The 11,350-nt window shown below is 37.3% G+C and overlaps 1 protein-coding gene across 8 annotated transcripts; it reads right to left on the bottom strand.

Moving 5' to 3' along the window:
- Positions 1 to 207: 207 nt before the first annotated feature.
- On the bottom strand, positions 208 to 11,299 carry ido1 (indoleamine 2,3-dioxygenase 1). Of its 8 annotated transcripts, none has more exons than XM_046871007.1 (11): positions 11,099 to 11,227; positions 10,140 to 10,273; positions 6,848 to 6,943; positions 6,048 to 6,167; positions 4,966 to 5,084; positions 4,785 to 4,799; positions 4,438 to 4,537; positions 4,224 to 4,341; positions 4,074 to 4,125; positions 3,050 to 3,198; positions 208 to 1,659 (listed from the first exon to the last, which is right to left on the bottom strand). In XM_046871007.1, the coding sequence occupies exons 3-11, from the start codon at positions 6,911 to 6,913 to the stop codon at positions 1,262 to 1,264; spliced, it is 1,137 nt and encodes a 378-aa protein (XP_046726963.1). In that variant the 5' UTR covers positions 6,914 to 6,943; positions 10,140 to 10,273; positions 11,099 to 11,227; the 3' UTR covers positions 208 to 1,261. The 8 variants fall into 8 exon arrangements, with proteins under 8 accessions (XP_046726963.1, XP_046726961.1, XP_046726964.1 ...); XM_046871005.1 differs by lacking the exon at positions 11,099 to 11,227 and adding an exon at positions 10,912 to 11,046; XM_046871008.1 differs by lacking the exon at positions 11,099 to 11,227 and adding an exon at positions 10,418 to 10,831.
- Between the last annotated feature and the right edge of the window lie 51 nt (positions 11,300 to 11,350).

Below are 11,350 nucleotides of genomic sequence, written 5' to 3'. Positions count from 1 at the left end.
TACTGCGGTCTAACCCAACCCTATATTTTTTTGCTTTATTCTCTGAAAAAAATGTGGAAAAAAGATTACCTTTGGCATTTCTGTCAGCATTACCCATGATCCTTTGCCTCTGTTGCAATGGAGATGGTGTCAGAAGGAGGCAGTCGTGCTGACTGACACGAGGGAAATTCGTGTCCATGAACACGAATCAATAGATTATATAATAGATCATTTTTTTGATTTTATTCTAAACAAAATATGAGATTTCCAAATCATTCTGTTTTCATTGGCATTTTACACAGTGTCCCAACTTTGTTTGGACTTCCAAAACTCCGTCGGAATACTTGCGTATGCGTATATTCGGGCAATAAGACGGCATGATCCTCTGAGCCTTGTGTCTTGTTTTGTTTTGCATTCCCGCCATTAGTAGGATGTAATTGCAAATTGCCTCTTTATTAGCATTAAATAAACAAGCACTGTTTTTACGGGTAATTTTCCCCCTGTGAGCTCATCTAAAGTAACGGTCTGCATCACAAGAGCTTTCGAGATTCAGTGGGGGTACATCTTTTTTCATTCGAACGCAGTTTAAATGAAAAGATTAGTGGTTCCATGTAAAGACAAACAATGTCAGTGGTTCGAATTAGGGTTTGGACTGAAACCATGGCGTTTTAAACACAAAGCGCGGCCGTAACTGCGTTTTACGCACCAATGAGCATCTTTAAGCCCTGCATTAAGTTCGTGCAGTTTATAAACCCAGAAACTTTTATTGGGTAAAGAATTTTTTTCATTCTGGTTTGCATGATAATTAGAAGTAACTAGCAGTGATGCTGTCAAATTTGATGTGCCGGGATTGATTCGTTGAAGCGCTTTAGTACGTTGAAAGTTTCCATTAGATTTCCAGTGCATGCATTTTTCATTTACAGAGGGTCGGAACATCATCAAGATACAGTAGACTCAGATCCAATGCTCCTAATGAGCTTAATGATTTGGGATCTTTGATAACATTTACACAAGAAACTTGTGCTCCTGGAAAAAAAGGGACGTCTCGTTGTTTATCGCAGTCAAAGTGCATCAACTAAAACCCAAGCCACACACCACAGAGGCTCATGTCCATAGGCTCATCTGAATTAATGCTGAATTCTCTTCTCTGAAAATTTTTAGCTTTTCACGTGTTCCTTTGCAATGCAACAACACTCAATAATGAAACTCACTATTAAAACTAATTTATTTCCACGTAAGTATCTTTCCTTCACTTTCTCGTCTGATATCCCACACTGTATCATCACACGTCACTTCCCGATGCCGTCTGCGAGATCAAAACGCCCTTCGTTCTGTCCCTCACGCTTTTCAGGAAGCTCATGATCCCCGAGCCGCCCGTTCCTCTCTCTTCCAGCGCCGTTGGTGCTTTCCGCACCGGGTCGTGTTCTCCTAAAGATTCCGGGCCCGCACAGCGGAGATGTTTGGCTCGGGACGCCGGGACGGTGATGAAGCATGATACTACACTGATGTGGTAATTTCTCAGTGAAACCAGCTGAGCCACACAGCCATCAAAAGCCTTCGTCAGACTCTCGTCAGCTTGTTTTAGCACGAAGGCCCTTAGGGACGGAGTGCAAGAGATTTCGTCGATGAAGCTTCGGTGAGATGGAGGCATGTAGCCTCTCATTCGGGTCAGGAAGTTCGCTGCGGGGACAAGGTGTGAGTTTGATTTGTTGCATGGCACGTAAGAAGTAATAAAACTCTTCTGAAGCATGCTGTTAGAGGAAAATAATCAGCAACATGCTGGTATGATGTGGCCTAATGGTAAGTTTAATTACTGTTACTATCATGAAGTTGATTATATTCTTCCAGGATCCAGAAGTGTTTTGCTCCACTTACAGAATTTGGCAGATGCCCTTATATAGAGCGACTTACAACTGAGTAGTTGGGGGTTAGGGGCCTTGCTCAGGGGCCCAGCAATGACATCTTGGAGGTGCTGAGAATTGAACTTACAACATTCTGAGGCAAAATCCAATGTCTTAACCACTGACCTACTATATCCCACATCCCTTAGTTGCCATTTCCTTTAAAAAAAAATACCAGCGATTTTATATTTGTAGTTAAAGAATTTTTTTATTAATTACAGATCACGTTTTTTTTTTTGTTTGTTTGTTTGTTTGTATTCTTATGTGGAACATCACTATACAACATCATATAGCAAGCCATTTTATTATCTCTTAAATTAAATTCTGCTAGTCAGATTAGAAATTGTAAAGCTAGCTATCCCAGGAAAACTTTCCAGGATAAAAAACTTTAACATCAACCTTTAAATGAATATAAATGCAAAATGCACTTCAAGTGCACAATTTTATACACATTGAACTTTGTATCTACAAGTCATTAGTTTAAATTCCAGCCACACCAAGCTGCCACTACTGGGCCCCTGAGCAAGGCCCCTAAACAAGGCCCTTAGTCCCATAGCTGCTCAATTGTATGAATGAGTCACTCTGGATAAGGGCATCTGCCAAATGTCATAAATGTAAATCCCTGCATAGGTTGTTTATCGTGTTATAGAACTATTGTGCTACAGTATAATTCCTCAAAACAGTGTTTTAGGCCGTGACTTAGTTCTTTGTATCTCGTTCATAAAAATGAACGAATCTTTTTTTGAGTCATTTCGTTCATTTTGTTCATTTGATCAGAAATGATTTTCAATTAGCAGATTCCCAACACATTAATGAGTAGCTCACCTCTCATATCTTCTGGTCCGTATTGTTAGTTATTTTCTCACATGACACGTATACATTTTGTAATGTCAAGATTATACAAAGTTAGTATTGTGTAGCGTCTATGGGAGTCACGTGATGAAAGAACGACTCTGACCAGAAGAGTTGAGAAAGGAACTGCTCACTTCTGTTTCCTGTACATAACCTAGAAAGATTTTGCGATACTCTAAAACACTTATGTACGTCATTCAGGATGATGCCATCTGCTAAATACAGAATTTGAATAAATTAGATCCTCCTTTTATTGTTGCAGATTCTGTATGTGATGTTGGTGTTTGGCTTCAATGATTATGGAGATAATCTCTCACCACTTTTTTCCTCGTGTTTGACACCTAGCAGCTCATCAAAGCAATGGAGCAGACTGCTCTGAGCTGCACTTCCTCCTGAAAACTCCATCGGTTCAGCCTGAACGCCCTCATACACTAACCCGTCTGGCATGGATGGGTTGTCTTTCCACCTGAAATATGCAAATACAGCAATATGGATACAATGATGATAGGAAAATACATTTAAACTGAAGCAAAGTGTGATCTGTAGACCTGCGCCATTCATGCATTTATCCAAATATTGGTTCATGTTGGCTATAGTACCTCAAATAACCCCTTTGTGCCACCGTGGTGAGTAGAAAAGCATCTCAGTATGCACAATATGCCAAATTATAAGCAATAGAGGATTCGACTTGTCAGCCAAGAACAGGAATCTGCAGCTACATTAGGCACACACTCACTTGTCCATTAGCCAGTGGTGGACGAAGTACACAGAGCATGTAGTTGAATTAAAGTAAAGATACACAAGGTAAAATATTACTCCAGTAAAAGTAAAAGACCCTTTAAACTTTCACTTGAGTGGCTAGTTAGAGGTTAGATTTAGGATTTTCTTTCTTTAGGCCATTATATATTCCTCTCATAATGTTCTGCTTGCTGTTGATCTGACGTGGATGTTGGTGAAAAGTAGATACCACCAAGCAGCAATCAAAACAAGTTCAAAACGGAGGGCACGCTCGACCCTGATTGGTGTCTCGCCAGTTGGTGGTTTGACCAGTTACGTTTTTATCCACTCATAAATAAAAAGTAACGACTGATCGTAGAAATGTAGTTAAGTACGATATTTGACTGAAATTTCTGGGACTTCATGCTAGAGTTTTCATCTTTTTTATAAACAATAACAAAAACTAGCAACATGCAAAACAATAATCAACGGCAATAATCATCACATGCTGACAACGTATGTGTAACAGTTGATACGTGATTTGAGAAAAAAATATCAGCTAGCAATCAAGAAAGAAATAGTGGAATTTGGATGGATTTCATGGGCACTATATGGCATACTCACCCCGATAAAAAGATCCTCATAATGCCATAGAATACTGAAGGATCCACGTGTACTGAAATATAATAGAGACTTTAAGGAAACATAGAAACTTGAATAAATTGTATGATTTTTTTTACGCAAATAATGTACATATACGGAGTGCAGCATTACCATGCATTTGTTTGAGGGCCTCTTTAATGTCTCCTACAGACCGACTGATGGCATCAAGTCCTTCTGTAACTGCCGAGACATTACCATCACAGACACCACTGATCACTTCAGGGATGGCCTGCACTACGGAAACAAGAACACAAAGAAATACTCTACTTTTCTTTTTTTTTCAGGAAATCCAGACTGGGCTTTACTTATAATGGTTATGAAAGACCTTGAGAGCAGGAACAGCAGCCAGTTCCACCAACAGAGTGACAAGGAAAAAACCTCTCGCACTTTCCCCCCCTGGGAAGCCAAAAAGCAGCTCCAGATTCCTTTCAAGTCATAACATAGACAAACACACATTGTTTTTGGCTTATTGTGGGCTAAATTGATTATACACTTCTCTTTCTATGGAGGAACATAGCGATCTGGCATGCTTTCAATTATATCTACATGACACTGGCTCTTTAGCACTGAAGAGTTGCTTCTCATGCTGTGAAGGCTCCCTCTACTGGGCACTTCAGATTGCAAATTTTAACTTTATTAATATTTTTTTACTCAATTTTACTCAACACTTACTCAATGTCAAGTGGCCTGGAAAACACCCGAATGGATCCATTAAATTGCATAAAATGACAAGAAAAATAATGTAACATTTTAGGAGAACTCATCATAATCCATATAACTTCCATATTTCTAAGCTGTGTATATATATATATATATATATATTATTAATCTATGTCAGAGAGAAATATCATACCCATCTGGCATTCTTTTCCTCCAGTTGGCCAAAACCCCATCAGCATGAGTTAAGATCGGCGGGAGACCCAACCTCTGAGATACCTCCCAGTACGGTACTGCTAAGTTCTTTGGGAGAACCTAATATACACACATACACATTATAAATAACAAATGGATTGGTTGGGATGTCTTTACATGTATTCTTGTTGCTGTACTTTCAGTATCATTATTACTAAAATTATACTTTTTACCATTAAGTACTTTACTACAGTTAAAAAAAAAAAAAAAATAAATAAATATATATATATATATATATATATATATATATATATATATATATATATATGTGTGTGTGTGTGTGTGTGTGTGTTTATAACCTGGAAAACTGTGCGCTGTATTCAGTCAGTATTTTTAATAACGCAATTTTTAACACTTATTTCCAAAAATTATTATTGTGTTTTAGATTTTCACACTTTGAACACCAAAAAACTTAGTTAGCAATGGCAATGTTTGTAACAGTGGTGCCTGAGGAACACTAGCCCATTATGTCACATTTTAGGTGCTTTTTTCAAAGAAAACGATCCGCAGGTTGTACGAGATATCAGCAGTTCACATCTCCCCATTCAGGATGTAGTGAATAAAAACATCGCAATCTGAGTAAAGAAGACTAGCTAGCAACTACAACCTGGTGGTGTGTAATGATGTGGCTTTAAATATATCGAAGTGCTGCTTCGGGTATCACGTGTGAAGCGTAGCATTGCTAAGTATTTAGTTAGAAACATAAACAAATGAATATGAGCTAGCTAAGCAGTTAGCAAGAAATGGAAGCTAAATGAAGTGACTTTACCAATGAGAATTCACTTGATTAGTTTAGAGAAGAGTAAAAAAAAAGTACCTGTGTACTGTATAGATCTGAAAATATCCTTCCTGAAGTCACCAAATGATGAATTTAACTTTGATTTAATAAAAAAAATTGTATTCATTAGATTTTTACTCATATTAACATATATCAACAGTCACATCATTTTCTTTCTTTATTTTGCAGCACCAGAAGTATACAATTTTTGACGACCAAGCACCATGTTTGTTCCCCTGCAGTACCTTGACTTTATCTTCCTCCCCCTCCTGCCATACGTAACCCATAGTGATAAAACTCAGGGCCAGATGAGCCAGACGCAGCTCTCGATGACTACGCAGCAGCTCAGTCTCCAACAGAGGCATCTGGGTTTTAAACAACAATTTAAATAAAAGAAATTAAATTCTCCTTACTTGCTGTAATAGCGGTTAGTAGTAAATGGATTCAGAAAACGGAAGGACAAAGCAAAACGCATATCACGATGCATAATTTATGTACTATTACAATATAGCATTATTCTAGTGATCAATTTTTCAGCCATTTCAAGCAGACAACATAGGTCGTCCAGAATGTATTTTTCAAACCGACAGAAACACGCAAACCAAATGACGAAAATCATATGGGGACGATGAATTTTAAGGAGGATTTTGGAGGGTCTTAAGGGCGGTTCAGATATGCAGATGCTATTTATGGAAGTAGTCTATGTAAGAGATCCACTATTATTATGGCTTGTATTCTATAATAATAGAATACAAGCCATTTGTGATTGTGGGATCCTTTAATAAAGGCTACTAATAAAGCCAGCAAAAATGTACTTTTTAAGAGTAAAACAACTAAACAGCCAAATCCATACATTCTGCCGCTTGCTGTTTCAGTTAAATCAGATTCAAGCTGCTTCAGCTGAAGTTCTCACATAAATGTTGTTGCTAGTAAGAAATATCATTATTCCAGTATTGAGTTTGTGTTATTTCGCCTGGTTTGCACTTTGTGAGAAATATTACCAGGTCTTAGGTACTGTTGTGTTTAGTTATTGTATGCGCCGTACCTTATGAACCGATGAGCGAAGGGAGTGAGAAGACACAAGCTCACTGACACATCCAGCGATCTCCATCCAGGGCTGGAAGTAAGGCGGCAGCTCTACCTAACACATCAGAGAAATTCAGCTTAAAGCTCACCCTCGGGTTTTTTTATTCTATTTAGGGCCAATTAAGTGTTAAACTGACGCTTCGTTTGCCAATTAAAGCTCTAAATGTTGGACTGAAAACCTCTTAAGCTTTAGACGATCATAAATCTGGACTTGTTTACAACACTAAGTGTTTAAGACTTCCATAAGGAATTGCCATTTAGGGTTTCGATTTCCTGCCACTTGGTATGTTTGAGCAAAGTTACTCATGACATTTCATGATGATTTCATTCATTGATTTTAAGTGCTTGATTGTATCTCTACCTACTAGTTTAGAATTTTGTTGCCTAATTTTGCAGGTATTTAACAATGTAAACTATAGAATTGTTTACATCATTTTCCATAAGAAGATGTTGAACATTTACAGTTTCCAGGGTGAGATACTATAGTCTAAGTGATAACATGAACTAACTTGTCTAACTAAAGTGTTCCACCACAACAAATGTAACTATGAGCAAATAAATAAATGATAAAGTATCCTTGACTAATAAATATCATTGGCTTTACACGAAATTGCTGTGGTATAAGAGGAATAAAATCCTTTGGGACTTCCAGTTATAAGAAGTTGTGTTGGACCATGGCATTGTTGTTCAATCTCCTATGACTGAATGCCCCAAATGAGCCAATAGATATATATTCTTTTACATTGAATCTCTTTCTTAACAGACATTTTATATAAATCTAATACAAAGCACAAAATACATAATGTACTTACTGAATAGACCATTTATTACATATGCAAGATGGTCAAAAAGAAGGGAAACTAATTAATTGTAACTAAACAATAGCTTTGCTTGAACCATATTTAGATTAAGAGTAAAAAAGGTCTTCAATGCATCCATTATATAAAAGCAGTAACTACCATGAAGTTAATAAACCCTACAACTGCATTACTTGACATGTACATACCAGAGGATCAGGGAGAGCAAATCCATATTCTTCAGATATATTATATCGTTTTAGGAACAGCGATTTCTCCATGTCTGAAGTTGCAGCTTTACTTGCCATTTTTATTCTCGACACCTGGATAGTCAAACTGTACTTTTTTGATTCTTTCCCCCTCTCCCTTTTCTATCTCTTTTTACGTTTTCTGTATGGATTATGCTGGAAGCATTGCACCGTCATTCTCTAATACCAGGCCTTGGACTTAGACCTTTCCTGGATCATCGACCCCTTTCCAAGGTTTCTATGAAATTATTAACCAAAAAAAAACAAAAAAACAATATATACATGCATGCTTATATTTAAATTGTGGATGTACTCTTGGTTCCTTTGGTTCACTGAAATCTAAAGCACTGGTCTATCTAATCTGAAGCACTGGTCTATTTAATCTCTAGCACTGGTCTATTTAATTTGAAGCACTGGTCTATTTATTCTAAAGCACTGGTCTATTTAATCTCTAGCACTGGTCTATTTAATTTGAAGCACTGGTCTATTTATTCTAAAGCACTGGTCTATTTAATCTCTAGCACTGGTCTATTTAATTTGAAGCACTGGTCTATTTATTCTAAAGCACTGGTCTATTTAATCTCTAGCACTGGTCTATTTAATTTGAAGCACTGGTCTATTTATTCTAAAGCACTGGTCTATTTAATCTCTAGCACTGGTCTATTTAATTTGAAGCACTGGTCTATTTATTCTAAAGCACTGGTCTATTTAATTTCTGGCACTGGTCTATTTAATCTCTAGCACTGGTCTATTTAATCTGAAGCACTGGTCTATTTAATCTCTAGCACTGTTCTATTTAATCTCTAGCACTGGTCTATTTAATCTGAAGCACTGGTCTATTTAATCTCTAGCACTGGTCTATTTAATCTGAAGCACTGGTCTATTTAATCTCTAGCACTGTTCTATTTAATCTCTAGCACTGGTCTATTTGATCTCTAGCACTGGTCTATTTAATCTCCAGCACTGGTCTATTTAATCCAAAACACTGGTCTATTTAATCTCTAGCACTGGTCTATTTAATCTCTAGCACTGGTCTATTCAATCTGAAGCACTGGTCTATTCAATCTGAAGCACTGGTCTATTCAATCTCTAGCACTGGTCTATTTAATCTCTAGCACTGGTCTATTCAATCTGAAGCACTGGTCTATTCAATCTGAAGCACTGGTCTATTTAATCTGAAGCACTGGTCTATTTAATCTGAAGCACTGGTCTATTTAATCTGAAGCACTGGTCTATTTAATCTCTAGCACTGGTCTATTTAATCTCTAGCACTGGTCTATTTAATCTCTAGCGCTGGTCTATTTAATCTAAAGCACTGGTCTATTTAATCTCTTTTATTGTATAATGTTAATAAAAATGTAAATATAATGAGTGTGAAACGTTGAGGCCAATATGCAGTGGGATTTGTTTTCTAAAATAAAGTCTTTATACGTTTTTATAACATTACATTCGCTAGCATGAATGAATATCATTATCATAAATATCTAAGTGAACGTATGGGATGTGAAAACTTGCATCTCGATGATTATAACCCACGAGTTTACTTATTATACACATTTTAATGTGCTCTGATTATACATTAACAGCCCTTTAAATCACATCAGAGGCAGTTTGACTTTAGACTCTTAAACTGAACTAAAAACAAACATGCATAAGTCTCTGCTAAACAAAAATGCTAAAACAACCGTACAACATAGATTGTTCTATACAAAATGTTAAAGAATATGGTTGATATAGTACTTTGGACTGGTTTCCTGTCTCCCCATAATAAAGTGTTTAAAGTTGAGTTGTTCAGCCTGAAACCCAAGTGTGTCACATTTCACATTTAGAAATTTAAATAGATGCTTATAAGTAGCATGCATTTATCCTTCATAACATGTTTTTACCTGAGAACCTAGCGTAATTTTGAACTGGTACCTAACATGAAATGAACTTGTGTAAAAAGACGGCATGAACTTAAAAACCTTAAAATCATGCAAAGTGTGTGCACTCTGATATGAACTCAAAGTGAACTATTTTAAGCACATAGTTAAAATGCATTTAAACATCACAAGACATAAACAAGACCATCTTTAATATGTACTCAGTTTGAAAAGGAATGATACTGTATATTAACCAAGCTCAGGTGAAATCCTGCATCCTCTTTTGGTCATTTCCATTAGCGTTTACATTTTAAATTTTACATTTATAGCATATGGTAGACCACCTTATCCAAGGGTGCTACTGTTGGGCCCTTGAGAAAGATCTTGGGGGTGCTGGAATTCGAATTTGTGACCTTTTCACCCAAAGTCCAATGCTTTAACCACTAAGCTACCACCTCCGAGATTCTTAGATTGACATCTAAAAGAGAATAAATAGTTTAGTAAATCATAAATGTATGAAATTAATTTGCAGTAAATGGACTATATTACAATTTTCTGCCAGGAATGAACATTTCTTGTTGCAGCGAATCTCCTCTGAAGTTATAAGGCACATAATACCTACCTTTCTTGCTTGCTGTCCTCAAATGTCCAATTCAAGTGTCACTTTTATACTGATTATTGTTAATAATCAAACGATCAAGGGTTTGAGGCCCAGCATTGATAAGCTGCCACTGTTCAGCCCTTGAGCAATGTTGGGCTCTGGATTATTAATCAGTAGTTTGGGGTTAGAGGCCCAGCATTGCCAAGCTGCCACTGTTGGGCCCTTGAACACTGTTGGGCTTTGGGTTATTGATAGGAAGGTTGGGGGGTCAAGGCTCAGCACCACCAAGCTGCAACTGTTTGCCCCTTAAGCACTGTTGGGCTCTGGGTTACTGATCAGAAGGTCAGAGGCCCTTAAACACTGGTTGTGGATTTGAACTCACAGTCTTAAAGCAGAGTGCAATTACTTTCTTCGCATATGTTTGGAAACTGGTGTCAGAGCACAGAATCAGCCACGATGCAGAGGGTTAAGGGCCCAACAATTGCAGCTGAAGTTTTAAATCACATAATACTTACCTGTCTTGCCTACTGTCCTGAAATGCAGATTATTTTCCTCCAAAACATTTTTTCCATGTTGGTCTCATTGTATACTGATTCTATACTGATTATTTTTCCCTTTACATACCAAGTTGTTTTGAACTGAGCTTTTTTTTTTTTTTTTTGACTCAAAAGGGTTACGTAAGTATCACTTTAAACGACTCACCTAATTGAATCCATGTAAAGAGTCGGCTCTTGAGTACAACCAGGAAAAACGAAATGATAATCGTATTGGGTCTGTCCTGAGAATCTTCGAGTGTTTGAGAAGTATGTTGGAAGCATAAAAACCGCGAGTTACTGCAGCATAGGGTGGATATGAAAGCGGTTTGTGCCGCGGTGAAAAGGAATCGAATCATGGGCAAGGAATCGACTCTAGGCGTCTGAACAGATGAATAGTCGGTCGAGGGGGGCTTGTTTA

The sequence above is a fragment of the Silurus meridionalis genome, chromosome 17, assembly GCF_014805685.1.
Source record: "Silurus meridionalis isolate SWU-2019-XX chromosome 17, ASM1480568v1, whole genome shotgun sequence".
Classification (NCBI taxonomy): domain Eukaryota; kingdom Metazoa; phylum Chordata; class Actinopteri; order Siluriformes; family Siluridae; genus Silurus; species Silurus meridionalis.
This window is presented reverse-complemented; position numbering and strand designations above follow the sequence as displayed.

Coding starts and splice junctions, on each gene's coding strand:
- ido1 (XM_046871002.1), bottom strand. CDS start 11,288: ATGATTCGATTCCTTTTCACCGCGGCACAAACCGCTTTCATATCCACC. Junction 6,168..6,847: donor TTCGCTCATCGGTTCATAAG/GTACGGCGCATA, acceptor TTTAAAACCCAG/ATGCCTCTGTTGGAGACTGA. Junction 5,085..6,047: donor GGGAGGAAGATAAAGTCAAG/GTACTGCAGGGG, acceptor TGTGTATATTAG/GTTCTCCCAAAGAACTTAGC.